The sequence below is a fragment of the Pagrus pagrus genome (assembly GCF_965226575.1).
Source record: "Pagrus pagrus genome assembly, chromosome: 15".
Taxonomy (NCBI): Eukaryota; Metazoa; Chordata; class Actinopteri; order Spariformes; family Sparidae; genus Pagrus; species Pagrus pagrus.
In genome coordinates this window covers 25,256,210-25,275,192 of record NC_140199.1, presented here as the reverse complement: position 1 = coordinate 25,275,192, position 18,983 = coordinate 25,256,210, and the positions used below count along the sequence as shown (strand labels likewise).

Genomic DNA, 18,983 nt, shown 5'->3' with positions numbered 1-18,983 from the left:
GTGCGTTGTGACGATGCTGAGTGCTTTAAGGGAAGAGAGCATCTAAATTTAGGAAGCTAATGTAGCTTATTAGCTGTATTGGTCAATACATCTTCTTGTAACCCTCAGAGTAAACACCTCCACAACAGAAGACTGGTCATAAGACTAGAGTCAATGGTGCCTCTTGCCCTCTTAAACAACTCTTTGTTGAATTATATCATAAATGTCACATTACAGAGAAAATAGAAAGCTACTGACAAGTGCTAGCATGTTCTTGGCTTGCTAGGGTGCTAGCCATTAGCTCACCAGTTACTGTAGTTCGTTAACTAGGCTAGAGAGTAGTCGCTAGCCTTCATCACCAAGCATATAGCACAGCATTTTACAAACGTGCAGGTGAATTTTGCGGTACCACTTTCTGTTGTGACCAGTGAGCAATTTTATTTGCACCTGTTTTAGCCCCTCAGGCTGCACAGGTTGTGTCCTAACTTTGTGTTTAGTGGAAACTTTGCAGACACGAGTCAAAAAAACAGGATTTACATGACCCTACCATTGGAGCATCAGCCAATGCTAGGACAGTAAAAGGCAATGTCTTGAGAAAACTATGGATTTTAAGTGAATAAAGTGTATTTTATTGCACGTTCATTTTTGCAGTTATAGATGTAAACCAGCATTATCTCAGTCTTAGTTCTTTATCAGTTAAACTAGATATATGATTTTTAGGGCCCATGCATTTCGTTTGAAGTCATTTTTTCGACCTGCACAACAACAATCTCATTATTTGCAGGTTAAAATGACACTCACACGTGTACAGTATATGATTTGTTCCTTGGACACTTCAGCAGGGACGATGCCTGCAGCACAGGGTCTTGAACCCAGCTCCTTCTAACAGTTGAGGGGACCCCATAAAATATACATCAGATTTTCCAGCTTTCCTCGAGGACCTAATGTCTTTGACGCACCGATAGTAAAGTCTCAATACTTCCTGGCAGACTCATTAGTGGACGACTGAAATATCTCCTCCTAGTGACCCATGGTAACCTGGTTTCCTTTAGTTAGACCACTTGGAAATAAATAGCGGTTTTGTTAAAAGCTCTAACAAGAAGAGAACAATAGATGGGAAATTTAATTTTCCAGACGGATTGTGAAAATAACCTCTAAACCTGCTGGCCTAGAAAAATTCCCTTTGTCTTCAGTAATGATTCCAAGAAAGCCATTGCCATAGCAGTTTGCTGATATTTCCATACAGGTCGTCATGATCAAATGCATACTGGATCTTTTTCTTTAATACCAGGTTGTTAAAGTGTGCTGCAAGTTTCCAGAGCTGGTGGTGTGTTGCCATATCTCTGCAACTAATTGAGTTTAGTGCACGTCTGGTCTGTGAAGAATATGGGAGTAATGCTGGAGGCCAAGGTTGTTAGGCGTATAGCTAAGATGAATCTGGTGCCAAATAGACTGCTTGCAAAGCTCAGAGATTTACACTGTGTGTGTGCTGCTTAGTTTGCTTTCTCCGGTGTTTAATCTGACTCATTTTTGGTCCTTTTGTTTGTATCCTCAGCGTCCTTTAGAGAAGCCGGACGGCCTGGATGTTTCTGACCAGAGCAAGGAGCACCCGCAGCACCTGTGCGAGAAATGTAAAGTCCTGGGCTACTACTGCCGCCGTGTGCAATAATCGTCTTTATCCAGAGTCAGAGAGCAACTTGTGTCCCAAGTCCCATAGCTCATCCTCCATCAAGGCTGTTAAACTTGCTCTCTCGCCCCGGTTTCCCCACATCCCTGCCATGCACACAAAACGGCGTCCTTTCCTCCTCACGTCTTCCCCTCCATCTCTCAGAAGCCTTAAATACAGACAGTAGCTCTAACCCCTTCTCCCTTCTTTTCTCAACCACAAGTGGAACACAGATTTTAGCCCCTATGTTTCTTTTTCACTGACATTATTGAAGATTACATCGAGGAATAAGAGGAACGTGTTAAAAATCCGACTCCTAAAGTGATCTTCATCGAGAGAAAAACTTACCAAAATCAGTGACGTGTTCATGCCTCATGCATCATAACCCCATTGATCCGAACTTGATGTCTAACAACAGCTCATCATTGTATTGGCATGTATTTCATCGGTGTCACTGTCAGTATTGGTCTCAATAGATTACCTCGCCTTTGGGGTTTGTTGGCTTTTGTTTACAGAGATCTGCCTTCCATTTCCCTGCCGAGTGAAGTGTGTGGTAATGTGACGAACGTTTAACCCGGGCCTCTCACGATGGTATAATGTATAGGAGGCCTTTGATGTCTTGCCGTATTAGGGTCAGCAGCACATCTTATTAACTGTGAATTAACTGAGGGACAATGTGCCATACATCCCTAGCTTACACTTGGCCTATTTATTTTCTTGTCGTCTAGTGTGCAATTTGACTTATAACTGGGACATAAAGAAATGTTGTTTTTTTTTGTATGTTTGTATATCACATTATTGTGTAACTGCTTCCACTTGTCTTTAGAAACTACTGTAGGTTCAGTCGAGTCGCTCCTCGTTTAGATTTAGCGCGTCGCCAACAGATAAGGTTTCATTCGCCCACTTCCTAGAGTGTTTTTGTTGTCACACAAATCCTCAGTTATCTGTAGATGTTGTTTAGATAGGAACGTCGTGTTATTTTCAAATCACATGGAGGTCAACTGAGAGCATAACAACAGTAGTTTCACTAAGATTGATCTTTGCCGTCTGCACAGTTTCTTGCCAGTGTCGAATATTCCATTTCTCAATGGAAAAAATTGCTTGCCACAATTTGACTTGCATTATGAAACAATCGAGCTGTTCATGTGTAAAGCCAGATAACCCCAAATTAGTCAAATATGAAAGGAGATGTTTGTTTGGGAAGAGATTCAAAGAGATATTTTAGAGTTCACATTAATGCCATTTGATGACTCGCAGCCTTGGAGGAGCGAAACGGAAACTTTCCTAAAGGCCTTTTAAAAAGTACGTCAGATGAAAGATTGCAGTGTTGAGAGTGTTTAGAGGGAGGTGAAGAGGAGGAGAACTGCAAATGGTTTTCAGGTTGGTTGAGAGAAAGATTTGATAAAGAAGGGCTGATTTGCGGTGCGGTGAGGCTGAAGACTCGAGGATATATTGAAAGTGACGATGAATTCAAGTTTTCGCTTCAATTCATTTTTATGAGTGCCTGCTGTTATAAACCATTGTTTTAAAAGTAAGAGAAGTACACATCCTGTTTACATATATCAATGTGCACACATAGAGCACTACAGAGGAAATTGATGTACAGAAACCTGCCTTACAAGGAACCTTGTTATAGGAATTGTGAACTATTTTATATGTACTGTATTTGTAGCCTTATAAAAAGCTGGTTGACTATATTTTATACTGTAACATACTGTATGTGCCTTAAAAAGATTTAAATCATTCTGAAGTATCAGGACCTGGAGGCCAACTGAAATTGGGTAAAGACGTGAGGACAGGCTCGGAGTTGGAGCAGAATACGTGCATGTGGTAACTGTGACGCAAAGTAAGTTTAACGCAGGTTCAAGATGTGACAAAGGACAAGAAAACGATTCAGCTGCTCTATTAGCAGTTTGAACTGGCACGGTGGGTGTTCGCTTCAGTGCAGCTCGCTGGGTTGGAGGCACGGGCTGAAACAGCATTTCCAGCTGGCAATAACAATCCTACTGTGGTCTGTTGTCATGGAATATCAACAAAGATGTTATTTCTTAGTCGATCCTCACAACAGAACGGAGTCGCACACCAAACTGTGGACCTCACTCTTTGTTTTTTTTATCTATTGTAGTTGTGTTTATCCAAGGAACCGTGGGTTTTGTCAAAAAATATACATGGTCACTTGCCTTAGGGGGAGAGTTTGCAGTGGCTGATAATGGTACCGCACAGTTTGGGGAAATTTAGCTAAATTCCATCTGTAGAGTTAAAAGGGCACTCCAGTGATTTAGTAGGAAGGAAACACTAAAGATTAGTCAATTGCAACAGAGGCTGAGATATTCTGACCTCAAGCTCCAAAACGCTGGCTCCTACATTTCCCATAATGCAGCTCTTTCAATAGACCCTGCTTCAGAGCTGTGGTTGCGGCCATGTTCCAGGGCCACGACACATTAACCCTCCCTAATTAGTAGAACAAAGATGGCACTGTGATATGTTCTGAACACGGTGAAATCATATTTCCGTTTCCTCTGACAGTAGGGTGAGGCTTCGAAGTAAAAAAACTAATGTATTTTCCTCACTAAATTAATCTAATTTTAACCAAAACCATGATCTTTTCCTAAAGCTAACCACACTGCGACTGTTTCACACTGTCACTATGTAACGCACTTAACTTCGTGTATGTGAGCTCCATATAGTCTCCAAACTTACCTCCCGCGTGCACCCATCTTTTAAACTTTGTGACGCAGGCAGTTTGTTAAGAACATGAACAAAATGAGGGAACCCTGATTACATAATTATGACACTGTCAGGGTTATTTTCACTTGGCAAAGGTCCCCCAGATCTACAGAAGACGTTATACAACTGTGTTCACAGTCCGAGTTTTAACCCCCTCAACGAGTTACCTGAGCTAAAATTGGTGGAGTGCCCCTTTAAAAGAAGGAATTGAGCAGTTGTGCATCTTTATCACTGCAAGTTAAAGACCTAATCTGAATGAAAGATACTCCTTTCAACCCACTACTGTTGGGAACAATCCATTTTTCTTACTGTTACCATCGTCTTTCTTTTGCTCTGTGTGACGACTCTAACCTAACAGGTCTTTACTTCTGTTGTCCACATGCTCTCGTGTGGCTGTAGTGAGAGAAATAGATACCAATGATGCCTTTTGAACTAACCTCATAAACCGATAACAATGTAATTGTGATTCACAGAGTTCTGGCAGAACAGAAATGAGAAGTTTAAGAGTTTGATTCCGCCCAGAGACATGGTATCAAGGCAAATCAAGAGCCAATGGAAGCAGCTGATACAATACAACAACAACAACAACAACAAAAAAGAAATCTCTGCTTTCAGACGTAATGTCTTGAATTACATATACTTGACTTTTCTAGTACCTTTTCCGTTCAAATTTGTTATTTTCTATGAATGAGATGTGTATTTTGGAACACTTAATAGATGTTGAAAATTTTAAAGCAATCTGCAAAAACTCAAGAGTTATTTCCCTGACAAAGATAAGACTGTTGTATGTATATATTTGATGGCCATCATTTTCAAGGATAGTAGCTCTTTTAAAGTGTTATGCAATATTGAAGCTTTTTTTGTGTGAAGAAGGGCCTATTGCTGAGAAATAAACAAAGCTGGGAGTTTTTTTTTTCTTCTCTTAATGTTTTTAAATAATCTGAGGGCTTATCCTGCAGAAATATTTATGGAAAGATTTTTTACAACACTTTTTGTATAGAATATGCAACAAAGTTTCACTAAGAAGGAAATATTGATGTCTACATAGAATATTATTAAAAAAAAAATAAAGCTGGTACATAATTAATACCCTTTCTCAATTATAAGCCATTGTATTTTTGTTATGTTTTATGATGTTATCAGTGTTGAATAACCCACAATGTTATTCAGTTGCTTCATGTAACTAATTATGAGCTGCCATTTACATCCATACAGTCGCATGTATTCATTTTGTAAACAATATTATGAAGATATATTGTGTTAACATGCAGAAACTTTTGTTTTTTTTCTCGATTAGTGACGGATACTCACCACTGTATAAGCACGTTAAACTGTGAGATGTAGTTTGCTTAAAGCAGCAATGACAAGAAACTATTATAAAATGTTACAGTGTTATTATTAGTAGTTTAGGGAGTGTATACTTTTGTCAAGAAAGCGTGTGTGACAAAGAACTATTTTAGAGTTTGCATGTGCATGTGTTTGGTTTCGAATGAAATATTATTTTGTGCAATGTATTACTTATTTAAATCCAGTAGTTTGCTCCAGTACATATTGTTTTTAACATTATCAGCAACTTCTGATCGTTAGTAGTCCTCAAGTATTTCATTTACCGCTAGCGTAGCCTCTACGAATAATACATATTTACTGAATGTAATGTGTTAACACTTACGTGGTCAATTTGGAAAGTTGTGTTTGTATTCTTTACTGTCTGTATCACTTGAGATGTTTGTAATGCAGTATTGCAATAATGTAATATTTGAATTGGACAGAACACAGGCGTGAGGTGGGTGGATGATGATTTTTTTGGGGAAACAAAGGACAGTCATGGTTTCGAGAGAAGACCACAGGTCTGTTTTTCATGTCCATGAAACGGCATTCCAAAATGTGCCTTATTTGTTAGTTGGGAAAACATTTTAGTGCTTTAGTGCTGTCGAGAGTTTGATGAATAAAAGTCATATTGAATTAGAAGTGCTTGGATTATGTGGTTTTTGTTGGTTTGGGTCCTCTGTTGAATTGTTGTTACCAGTAACTGGGAGGTGTTCACTCTGGAGTTTGATTTCAGCCAAAAGCAGCACATTGTTTTCTGAGAGCTCCTGTCTGTATAATATTCATTACAGAGAGTATATGTTTCCATCGTCATGGTGCTCTGGGTCTCTGAGTGCAAGCTTACGCAAGACTCAAGCGTATAGATTATGATAAAGAGGTTTTTTAAATGGATTATTCATGGTGGTTGTGTAACGCAGAAAGAGCACACTTGTAAAACTTTTTCACTCTCTGTGGAAGTGCTGAAAGATAACAGACACATCGAGCTGACAGGACTCGATTTCAACACCTTGAGTCAAAGTGTGGACAGGCAAACCAAAACACACACAAAAGGAGGACACCCGCTGACATGGGTGCTGGATGATAAAGTAGACATTAACAGCAGAAGAACCAGCTTGTACCAGTTGTAAAGATGTCATTGTTTTGCATGTGTATTAAACGTTGGCCGCAGCGCCGCCGCCTTTGGAGCCAAGTTTCCATGCACAATATTGGACGTGCATTCCAAATAACTAAAACTAAACCAGAGGGTGGGGGACCCAAATTATATCAAGTTTGTTACAACATCTCCAGCTCAAACAGAGCGAGGGCTGAGAGGTCTCTATAGCAACAACGTAATCTGAGAATTCAAACAAACGGTGGAAGGTCAGCGCGCATATGGTTTCATTTAGGGGCAAGAGCTGCTTTTTCACGTCCCTTCATTATTTACTTTCATAAAGTATTAGCTCGATAAGCAGCACCACCCAGTCTCTGGCTCTCAGACATGTCCTGGCCTCCTCCTCTCTCTGCCTCTCTCTCTCCTTCAGACGCTGTGTTTCACATAAAGAGGCAGCGAGAGGAAGAGCAGCCCACATACAGGCTGAAGACATTTTCAGGTTCCTTCATGGCTCCAGCAGATTAATTCATCTGCATTCACTGTGTCCAATGAGGCTGTAGCCCACAGGTCCTTCATCTGTCAACTGCATTCATGTGAGAGTTCAGCTCTGCTGTAGGTGGATGTCACATGATGTCACATCCTGCTCTGATGGACAGGAAGTCGGTGGTGCTGGAGAGCCGGTGTCTAAAAAAAGCTGCTGGATCGTTTCCAGGAAGCCTTAAAAACCATCAGGGCTGGTGGCACATGAGAGCAAATGTCCTGTACAGAGCTTGTAAAATCTGAAAATGCTCATTTATTTGGCAGTAAATGGAGGGTAATTGTACAATAAGAACATTTTAAATAGCGGATGGCTTAGGACACAAAGTAGATGGGCGAAGTTAAACCATAGAAAAGCCGGGATGTGTAGAAACTAAGATAAAAATGTATCAGTCTTTTCATTACAAGTGTTATTTATGAGCAAACACACAATACAAATATTTCATACCTTATTTAGAGCACAAAATAGTCATTTTAAAATCATAAACAACAGTAAAAAAGTATCAGAGTATAGGAAAGGACAGAATCATCTGCGACCGTTCCACCTTGACTCATGAGGTCGTGATCATGAATACCGGATGTGAGATAATGTAAATGGTAAATCTTTGCATCCTGAGTCATCCGACAGTCCACATGTGTCCTTAACTGTTATTTGATCTCCCCACAGTCAGTGATGACAATTTTCTTGATCACACCACCGTCATGCAAACCAAACGATTCCATCTTGGTGACCACGTCCATTCCTTCCTTCACCTGCCCGAACACCACGTGTTTACCGTCAAGCCTGTCGGAAAAAGAGACAAAAAGTGACTTTAGTAACTGGTGAGTGATTTAATGTGGAGAGGACGTGTGGAACAGCTGAGACAACAAATTAAAATGTTCTGAAAAGTATTTTACCATTCAGTTTTAGTGGTGCTGATAAAGAACTGGGAGCCGTTGGTGTTTGGCCCTGAGTTTGCCATTGAGAGCGTTCCTGCAGACATCGAAAAGCCAACAAGTAAATCAATTAAATGTGATGCAGTCAAACGAGATCTTGACCTCCTTTTACCACTGAGCCAAAGAACATTCAGGCCTCTGGCAAAAGAGAAGCACAACACGAATCAACAACCGTGTGAGGTGAAGGCCTGTTTATCTTTTTCTGAAACTGACGCAAATTGTGATTATGCAACACTTTGAAATGAAGCGCCCAATAATGAGCATGTGGACGAAGTTTATTCAAGAAAGGGGTTATTTTGATTAGTGCTTGTTGACTCGGGAGGAAAGTAGGTCATTCACCTGGGGATTGCAAAATCCATAGAAATGGAGGTTTTAGTGCTGCATGAAATTGGGCACTGCCATCTGGTGGAGAGGCTGCTGTATTAAGATACAGACAAAATCTGGCATATTATACTGAGGGCTCTTCTTATTTATTTATCTTGTGCCCTCTTGACTTCTCTCTCCACCGTCCTCCTGCCTGTGACCTGGGAAACAATCTCAGCATGCCATATTAAAGGATGTCTCACTTCCTAAAATTCTTCTCAAGGACAGAGGAGTGAAGAGAGAGGAGGCTTGCTGGAGGAGCTGAGCGAAGATGGACAGGTGAATCCTTTGCGGAGATTTTCTAAGCACCCATGACCAAAAGAGACATTTTACCTAGACAGTCATGCCACATTGTGAATTGAATTTAAAGTAAATATATAAATTGTAATGAACACTGTTCTGCTCATCTGGCAGAGATCATAAAATACAGCAGTAGGCTATAACAGAACATTGGACAGATCCAGCTGTGCCACACATCATGTCTAATTGACGTCGTTTTAAAACACTGCTCTGAAGCAAGGATGTCTAATTTTTTTAAAATGTCTGTTGCCTCGACTCCTCTCACCTCGTGTCTCTTCTACGCATCCTCCTCTCGCATCTCATGTGGGAGGACTAACACAGGAAGAGGAGGCAAGGAAAGGAGTTGAAGATGCACAGAAATGTGGAGAGGGGTGTGAGGAAGCCCGGGTAGATACATATTTGTATTAATATATAATGTGTATACATATATATTATATATACACATACATACATACATATAAGATAATAGCTGCAGACACAGATACACTTGTATGATCCTGTAGGTATGAATATAAAGCTGTATGAAGTGATGATAATGATGGATAAAGGATTGTAGTCTAACTTAAACGTGTGACTGAAGTTGTGGAGATGTACCTGGACCAGTGTGTTTTAACTTGAAGTTTTCGTCTTTGAACGTCTTCCCGTATATAGATTTCCCTCCTGTGCCGTTGTGATTGGTGAAATCTCCCCCCTGCAACAGAAAACACAGCAACAACGGACCACATGATGAACACTTTGCACTTTATTATGCACCATCTTCACTGTGGGTCTTACCTGACACATGAACTCAGGTATGACCCTGTGAAACACAGATCCCTTGTATCCAAAGCCATGTTCCCCAGTGCACAGGGCCTTGAAGTTTGCTGTGAATGAGTTGAAAACAAGTGAAGGGAAGGTGAAAACTTCTTTATGTACTGAGTAAAACAGATGTTAGCTGAGAAGAATAAGTAAACATACCTGCAGTCTTTGGCACTACATCTGCATTCAACTGCAAGATAACACAAATCACATTCAAACAAGTGAAGTGTTGACACTCAGCAATGCCCTTATCAGTGAGTACTGTGAGAGGCTAACGCGAGCTAGCTAGCTACCTCAATGATTATTCTCCCGAGAGGCTCACTGTCAGCCTCGACGTCCAGAAACACGACAGGGTTCTCGGAGGGGCCACCAGAGGAAAACAGCTTCGCAGCAGCGATGCCTGCTGAGCTGTACTTGATGCGGTTTTTGACTTGTAACATCGCTGCTCAGCTGACAGGGAGAGGAGGACCTGCAGGCCATGGGTGCTGCTGCTGCTGCTGCTGTTTACATGTGACGTCACACAGAGCGGCAGGCACACAGCGACACCACGTGGCAGAACCAGGAAGTGAGCGAGCTTCATTTGAGTTGGTCCACTGTAGGTGTTGTTCCGGAGTTTCTGTCTATAGTTGGGCATCATATGAGGAAGTTTATAGTTAGATGACGTGGTAACAAAGCCACCTCCATGACAACTGAGCATCTTTATCCAGGAAGGCCAGCGGAAGTGGCTGAAAGCTTCAGAAACAGAGGAAGTGAAACTAATATGAGGATTTTACTTTACTCACATCAATATTAAACCTTTAAGCCCAACTTTTTAAACTTTTTTTAAAAAGACAAATTGAAGCGATTTAGGGGTAGATCGATTATCGTCCCAGGCTGATTATAATAATAATATTATTATTCTGCATTTCCCGATTATCAGTATCTGTGATTTTTCTGTCAGTTTGCTGATAAAATTAATTTAAAAACGTGCTACTTTGGTTCTGATGCAACATCCTCTCACATTGGTAAAACACCACAATTAATAGCCTTTAAACACTGAATAATCTGAATCTGCAAGGTAACTAGTAACTAAATTATGATATAAATGTAGTGGAGAGGAAGTATAAAGTAGCAGAAAAATGGAATACTCAAGTAAAGTACCTCAACATTGTATTTAAGTACTTGACAACAGTACTTGAGTAAATTGTACTCAGATTTACTTCATGACTATTTGTTTGAAATTTTGACAGTTTCATTTTTACTGCAAATGAATATCAGTCCCACATACCGTTTTTCGTCTCCTTGATTTCTAATAGTTGGTATCGGCCTTGAAAAAGCCCAATCAGTCGACCCCTTATTTTAAGTATATTTATCCACATTTTTTAATCTTTATTTCTGTGTTTATATCTTCATAGCCTGCTTCATAATGATGAAGTTGTCTGAGTTAACCAGCTGTCGTTTCTGATATACTTCTGAGGCTGTTGGGATAGATGATAACTTTTGCAAATTTTACAATTGGCTTCTCTCTTCCAGCCATATTTACATTTAAGGGAGCTGTCAACGAAAAGGAGCTTTTCCATTCTGATGTCGTTTGCATTCGTGCAATTTGCATTGCTTCAAACTATTCACTGTGACGACCAGCTCAACTTTTAAACAAATACTTATTGCTGAACCTACCTGCATTCATGTCAGAGCAGGTATGGATCAGCAATGGTTTGTGTAACCTTATTATTCTCTTTATTTTTCTTGTAAAGCGGTCATATTGTAAGTGAGAGGCATGATGAAAATGATCATTCTGTTCATAATCATCCCAAAGTCAAATTTAGCTCGGATGTTACCCAGCCCAAAACTTCATATATTGCTTTGACAAACAGTGACGGCTTTGAAACTGCAAATGAATCGTTCTTTCGGATATTTCTAGACAAGGAGGGGTTTAAGTAAGTAAGTAAGGTTAAGCAAGATGTTTTACTGATGATGCCAGATGTTGCAAAAGTTTCAACAAAAACAGAACTTTACCATCAGCATCATAAGTGTCTGAATTGTGATCTCAGGTACTTTGACCTGACTCAGCCATAGAATAGAGAATATTATTCGCTAAAGTGATTAAATCATTTTACCTTATTTCAGTATTCATTTCAGCTCCTGGGAGCAGAGAAAACTTGTTGCTTTCTACTCTTTCAACTAGTTATAAAAACTGTGTAACAGGCCTTTTTGTCACAGCTCACATGTCGACCTGAAAATCACAGGTCATGATGTTAACGACACCAGGACCTTGAAACCGGAGCAGCTAAATGGAATTCAGCCATAGTTGATTTTATTATTCACACCTGTTCGTCCTGCTGTGACATGTCAGATTGTCCTCAAAGAGCCTAATGGTTATTCTGTGATAGTCCAGCTTGTAAAACAAACACTATAAAATGTGGAATGAGTTTTAAATTAATGTAATGTCAAATTCTGTGGATCTTTACTTATTACAGTCCTCTTTATGTCCAATATGTAATGATTTAACGGGCTACATGCTGGTTGCTCTTCGTATGTCAAAAGACACAGAGGCCATTACTTGTGTTTCATCTGAATACATATTTATTAGATAAATATTAGGATGTCACGTCATCTAACTACATACAGATTTGCAAGACTAAAAATCACAATGTTTTCTGACCAGTTTCGGATATGAAATGATTGTACATAGAATGTACAAAAACCAAAGAGACAACTGCCACTTGTTGTGCCAATCACTTCAGACTGTACCTTTATAGCATGTTCTTGCCAAATTGCATAAAAATTATAAATTTGACAAAATCTTTTACAAACTGTAAATTTGGAAACAACCCTCGAGAGCCACTCAAAGCTCGATGTCTCCAAGTCCCAATTATACCTCAAAAGGTTTGAATAATTTTGTAGCACCTTTATAAAGTACACAGGTAATAGAGAAATACACAGAAGTTTAATATTACACAAAGGAAAAATGTCTTTTTTTCTTGGAAACCCCGCGTGGAGGGGCACATAAAGTATCTTACATAAATGAACAGGCGTGGTTAGAGAGGTCTGCACAGACGCAATCAAACACAGACTCATTTTGCCAATTCAATGTCTGACAGGAGGATGGAAGCTTTACAAATTCTAAATACACTATGCACACTCCCCCTGGAGAAAATGAATACATTTCTGTTAATGTGTCTCTATTTGTCATTTACATTATATACACGTACATCCCCGACCCCACCCCCAACCCCCTGCCACAACCTCCCGCCTCGTAATGCAAATAGAAAGGGGGGGTCTCCCCCTAAATTTAATTTTACAATATTAATTGCATTCTCTTTTGAATCCTCAACTCAATTTCGGACGTCTGCAATCAGACAGTACAATTTGTGTCGCTCAGATTACTATAGACGTGATTCTGTGAAAGGTTACACTTACAGTTACACACTGTGTAGGGAAATAAAACATCCCAATGCGGCAGTGCATTGTCTTCAACAAACATACAGACGAACACAAAAACAACATCTGATCCTTCAGCTGTGTTATATGCAGGTGATGTGATCAGTTTTGAAGATCAGTATTTGGTTCTTCAAATCTCAAATGGGGGGATTTTAATCCGACAACATACAGTATACTTTAAATTCATGAACTGTACTGCATAAAACTGTGTAAACCAAATTATAGCTGTCATAAAAACACGGGACAAAAATAATAACTTAAAACAATATAAAATGTGATGGAAATACATACATTTTTGCTAGGTATGGTTATCAAAAAGCTCATTATTAGGCCTCAAAACAATCCAGAGGACATTTTGCACATTCTCACTTTAAATAAAGAGGAAGAGGTCACCTGTTCCAATAATTAAAACAAATCATTTTTGGAGAAATTTGGACCTGACCTGACTGATTTGTATTTAAAACAAAATGGGGGGAAAAAACCCTCTTAAACATGCCTGCAGAGCAACTTAAATATGTCTTTCCACTGATGCATTGTCACAGGGTCATGGAAAAACTGTACACAATACACAGGTACTCAATACGAGGCCAGTGAGAGTGCATTTGGATCAATTTGTTACAATATCGGACTGGTTATGAGGGACTCTGTGTGTTTGTGAGTGTGTGTAGTCCTCGACAGACATACAGTACCGTGTAGTTGCCAGTAATAGATAAGTACAGTACTGTACAGTCACAAAGTATTCACAAAGGGTATATACAACAGCTCTGGAAACACTGTTGGATCATGCAGGATGTGTTTTTTTTTTCCCAAAAAGATGCAGTTCAACGGTAACAAAACGACAAAAGGAAAGATCAGTACAATCACACAGACGTTTCTATAAAATACAGTGATTTAAAAACTTCTGCAGACGCCTGTAGGATGTTACACGACATAATATCCAGGCCCGGACACCTTAGAAAAAGGTGAGGACAACTTTGGTGATGTGTAACTGATTAATTTCAATGTGGGACAAAGATAAACAAACATAAAAAGGACAACAGTAATAAAAAAAACCAAACAAAAAATGATTTTAAAATAATAAATATAAAGATGACAGAAAATGATTTGATCAAGCACGTTTAGGCTGGACAAAGACAACAGGAGCCATTGGCACACATGCACTTGAGAACAAAATGGTGCTGAGTTTGATGAGGAAGAGCGAAACATTACAATAAATACAACGAGAACGACTGCAGACCGGCTGGAGGAGAAGAACTGAGTCAGCTCGTAAAGTGGATTGTTTTCTCTCCCTCTCTTCCATCCAATATTTTTCTTCCCTCCTCCGTCTCTAACGTTCTCTCCCCGCTGTCTTTCACATACGCTCGCAGGCAAACAAAAGAGGACACGTAAACATACACACACACATAGGTATATACACACACTCTCACACACGCACGCACGCACGCACACTACATTGCACAATGTGCGCTCTTTTCCTCTGTTGACACTGGAGGACGTTTTAGCTTTTCCTTTCAGTGCTCGGATTCTGATGATTCCAGTTATTCATCTCACACTCACACACACACACACACTCACACACACACTGAGAAGTCCGGGTGTCGAAGGGCATGGCATGTGCCAAAGTTTTGGAAGAACACATTTCAAATAGGTTAAAAACACTCTTACAAGACAATGTTTTCTTTTCACAATGGGAAAATTAAAATAAAAAACAAAACAAAAACAAAGCTACAACACTTGTCTGTCTCTGCTCTGTGTTGTTTACACATGATGATTATAGCTGCACAGTTTTCAGTTGAAAAGTCACAAATATCATATATGTATATATATAATATCACTTTAGTGCCCGCCAACATGGCTGTAAATGGTGTGTTTTTCGAGTCAGGCGGTGGAACTGGTGCGTGGAATCTTTACACAAGGAAATAAAAAAAGGGAGTGCGGCGATCCTGCTTTCTCCCTGCGAGTTCCCAAACAGGCGCCTCTTTTCGGCTCCTATGCCACACATTATCTGTTGAGAGACTGTGTATGTGTGTGCGTGCGTGAGCATAGGAAGCCGCTTGAAGTGTCGACAGGAGGTCAGTGAAGTGTCTGTGGACGGACAGTCAAACACGTCACGACTCCTGTATAGGTGCAAGAGGGGTTTGTGGGGGGGGAGAAGGGCTAGTTGTTCTCGAAGAGGGAGAGGAGATCGTCGTTGCTGTTGGTGGGGAGGTCGGGGGGGTCCAGGTATGATAGTAACTCGTCTGGGTTGGCCAGCTCTGGAAGCAGCTGTGGATAAAAAGTAGAGAGAGACGATGAGCGGCGTGGCTAAACAACCTGAAAAGATATTTATCTTTCTAATGCCGGATGACTTAGAATCATGCTCAAGTGTGCACATAAAGACAGCTAGCGCTGCTCAGAAGCAATCTGAGAGTCAAACACAAACAGAGCAAAGAGATGAGAGCAGCTGCACCAGACAATGTTAGCTGTTAACAGGAAGCTCAGGGTGCCCAAGGGCGGGCACACTTACATCCAGGGAGGGTTCAGGCATATCCTGGGCTCCCTGACCCATCTGCCCATCTGAGGAGGGGTTAAAGTTCAGATCGCTGTGCGGGTGACTGTTCTGCCCAGGCTGCTGAGGCTGCGGCTGAGGCTGCGACTGGCGAGGGGGCTGCGATGATTGGCCGCCGTGATGCAAGGGCGGCCCTGACTGGCCACTGTGATGTAAGGGCAGCCCTGATTGGCTGCCGGGGTGGGGAGACGCATGCAAGATCTGCTGCATGGAGTTATGGGACTGATCGGGATGGGACATCTGCAGGTGCGAAAGGGGAGACAGAAAGCCAGAGAAGGAAGAAAGAGTGAAGGAGAGGGTGTTAGGAAGGAGGAGGAGGGGATGCGTGGGAAGAAAGAGAGGAAAAGCGAAATGAGTTCCAGCGTGAATAATATGGAACAGGCCTTCTAAATGGAAGCTGTGATCAGCAGACATGTACAGCTGCAACATTATACGGTGACATGAGCATGTGAGCATGACTGAGCACACATGCTGGCTAGAGGCACAGGCTGCACCTTGTTCGGATAACAAATCTGAGGCTCTTATTTCAGCGTGGCACAGATTGTCCGGAGATTTTTCTTTGACAAACTAAGGCAACGAATTATGCTACAGGACAAAAATGCTCAGCAGTAGATAAATAAGAGATGTAAAAGTCAGAACAAACTACTTTCTATTCTCATAAACAGTTATTGGTGCAATGGCTTGAGAAAGCAAGCAGCCCTGGAAGTCAACCGCACTGCAGTGGTGCTAATACCATACTGTTAAAATACTCACTGTGCAGTAAAATGGTCCCTGTCAGAGTTTTACTATCACTTTTATATATGATGTTTATGGATTCATATTACTGCTGTATTAATGTGTATTTTGAATTAGATGTTTGAGGTTGAGCTGATTTTAACTACTACTTCTTTTAAAAGTACAGCCAACTTTGAAAATTGACAGTGTGGCGTCACTGTTCTGCCTGTTTTCAGCTTGGTGAAGATTCATTTTCCAACAAATCCAAGAGGGTTTTTAAACATGTTTTTAGCAGTAAGTTTACAGCAGCTATAAGGAACGTACATTTTTTGTTGATTCTGGCGGGCCCTGTTGACCAAACTAGTGTGGGCACCGCTGCTTCCTGTCTAAAGATTAACACATTTTTCTTTTTTAAACACAGCTGTGTGCAGAATGCATGGCAATGAGGTAATATATCTATTTATTGCTATATAAGATAAATAACGATAATCTGACGATGGTGAAACAAAGTACTGTAAACTTTGTTTTAGTGACGTACCATAGACTCATCAGTATTATAATTAATTAATTGTCTATTTTATTCTATTAACTTGTGAATTTTTTGTTGTTGTTAGTTTTAATCCTTAATCTTCATAATCTAATTGTGCTTTGGCAACACGTATGAAATACAACGCCAGCAAGTATAATTTATTTATTTATTTATTAAGTGAAAATACTCAACTAAAGTACCGAGTACAGAGCTTGAGTAAATGTACTTAGTTACATTCCACCACTGCCCCGCTGTACTTACTGCATCATTCATGCCGTGGTTAAGGGGCTTGTCCTGCGAGAGGAGACCACCAGGTCCATCTGGGGGATGGGAGAGCTGCGGGCCCTGGATGAAGTCACTCATGGGGGGACCTCCTCCACCTCCTCCTCCGACTCCACCACCAGAGGGGTTCCCATGAGGGAAGTCAAAGTTCCCTTGGCTGTGGTAAGCGTTGCCTTGAAGGACAAAAGAACAAACACAGTTCTATCAGGAGGCTCAGTGCAGTTTGCTGACTCGCTGATGAATCCCCACTGTTGCAAAAAGTTATCTCTTCAAAGCGGTTACATAACGGGATATACACGCTCTTCTTTTTTACTGTTATCTAACATTTATCAAAGCAATGAGCTACAACATTTTAAAACAGGTTCAGCACAAAACTCTCCTTGGGGCTGTTTCTTTGTTTAATGCACTGGAGGCACATCAGTAGTTTAAAATGCAAAACAGCTCACTTTCCCAACAAATTTATCTACACAGCAGGATCCTGGCTGCTTTTCTTTACCTGCTCCGGGGTAATCTCCCCCGTTGCCGCTGCCATGTTGACCGGGGTGAGGGGGGTAGGGGCTGGGGCCTGGTCCGTGGCCAGGTCCCGGTCCTGGGCCGGGGCCAGGCCCTAGCTGGGCGATCATCTCCATCACATTGGGCATGGTCATCTGACTGGGGCTCATGGTCTTAAAGCGCTTGGCAAGTGGTCCGTCGGGGTCCTCTTTGATGTGTAGCTCCGACTTAATGGGGACAGGTCTCCAGCTACATGTCGGGTCTATAGTGACCTCCTCAAACTCTGAGCTGTTAGAGGAGAAGGTGTGTTTTTAATTTTGAAACAATGGACTCAAAGTCACGTCCAGATTTTAGCAGGAGAAAGAGAGGCAGCTTACTTTTGGATGGCATTAAGGATTCCCCACATGTACTGGTCCACCTCCAGACCTTCTAATAATGCTGTTTTACTGAAAGGAGAAAAAAACACATTACATATAACTCATTAGAGGTGTTTCTTATTCATAATCCCATCTTTACATCCCCTCGAACAGAACAACCTTTCACTTACTTGCACACAGGACACCTCCATGTCCCCCTCTCACAGTTGAGCTGCAGGTAGGACTCTAGATCAAAGCACTGTGGAGAACAACGTCATAATCCATTAGAATAATCTTTCCCTATTTCATGAACCATAAAGTTTAGACGCCTCTTCAAATCTGAACAAACCTGGACATGTTTGCAGTCATGCCCTCGTGCGGGTAGCTGGATGCGTCGGAAGGTGATGGGACATTTCAGCGACACTTTAATGCCCGTCTGCTCCACGCCGTCCTCCCCGTTGAGTGTGGTGTTACCTGCGGAGGCGGCCACGCTGCTGAAGTTCCTCTTAACTAAAAAAAAACAAAGTGTTTCAGAGGGAGGGGATTACTTTGTGCACACTTGCTGGTGCACTTCAAGACCTTATTTCAAAGCAAACCATACGGAGAAACAGGTGTATGCTTGTGTAATTAAGATGTACTTATGCATATTAACTACACTGAAGAGACAAAAACGAGCCGTACTCTTGGTGATGCAGTGTTCTGCAGGAAGGAGTCTTTTCTTCAGGAGCCCCTGGAGGACGGAGCGCACAGATGGCCTGTGGACCAGCTGCAGCACAAACAGGTGGGACTGCGGAGCAACACGAGAACATGGAGACAAACAGTCTATTTAGCAGAACGCATATACTAAGTCAAATCATCTGTGTGACAGTCATCCCATCTGATCACTCTGTTGAGTGAAATAATTACAATTCCGGTACTGT

General features: G+C 41.1%; 3 protein-coding genes across 12 annotated transcripts in view; 1 reads left to right on the top strand and 2 right to left on the bottom strand.

Annotated features, from left to right (window-relative positions):
* Positions 1-6,355, top strand: part of zcchc24 (zinc finger, CCHC domain containing 24) — a 37,475-nt gene extending 31,120 nt beyond the window's left edge. The window contains exon 4 of the mRNA XM_084375516.1: positions 1,535-6,355. Coding sequence (XP_084231642.1) covers positions 1,535-1,648 — 114 coding nt within the window. The 3' untranslated portion in view covers positions 1,649-6,355. The remainder of the gene's footprint in view (positions 1-1,534) is intronic.
* A 1,415-nt stretch (positions 6,356-7,770) lies between these two features.
* On the bottom strand, positions 7,771-10,245 carry ppifa (peptidylprolyl isomerase Fa). The gene is made up of 6 exons (XM_084375902.1): positions 10,016-10,245; positions 9,882-9,912; positions 9,699-9,787; positions 9,519-9,615; positions 8,223-8,298; positions 7,771-8,109 (listed from the first exon to the last, which is right to left on the bottom strand). Exons 1-6 carry the CDS (start codon positions 10,160-10,162, stop codon positions 7,974-7,976), a joined length of 576 nt encoding a protein of 191 aa, XP_084232028.1. The 5' UTR covers positions 10,163-10,245; the 3' UTR covers positions 7,771-7,973.
* Positions 10,246-12,953: 2,708 nt separating this feature from the next.
* The window catches only part of zmiz1a (zinc finger, MIZ-type containing 1a), a 108,455-nt gene continuing 102,425 nt past the window's right edge, over positions 12,954-18,983 (bottom strand). For 9 of the 10 annotated variants that reach the window (XM_084375076.1, XM_084375072.1, XM_084375077.1 and 6 more), the window contains 8 exons: positions 18,745-18,850; positions 18,413-18,573; positions 18,255-18,322; positions 18,085-18,153; positions 17,712-17,995; positions 17,195-17,388; positions 15,649-15,930; positions 12,954-15,407 (listed from right to left, as the gene is read on the bottom strand). In XM_084375076.1, coding sequence (XP_084231202.1) covers positions 15,300-15,407; positions 15,649-15,930; positions 17,195-17,388; positions 17,712-17,995; positions 18,085-18,153; positions 18,255-18,322; positions 18,413-18,573; positions 18,745-18,850 — 1,272 coding nt within the window. In that variant the 3' untranslated portion in view covers positions 12,954-15,299. The remainder of the gene's footprint in view (positions 15,408-15,648; positions 15,931-17,194; positions 17,389-17,711; positions 17,996-18,084; positions 18,154-18,254; positions 18,323-18,412; positions 18,574-18,744; positions 18,851-18,983) is intronic. The other variant, XM_084375080.1, reaches the window with a different exon arrangement.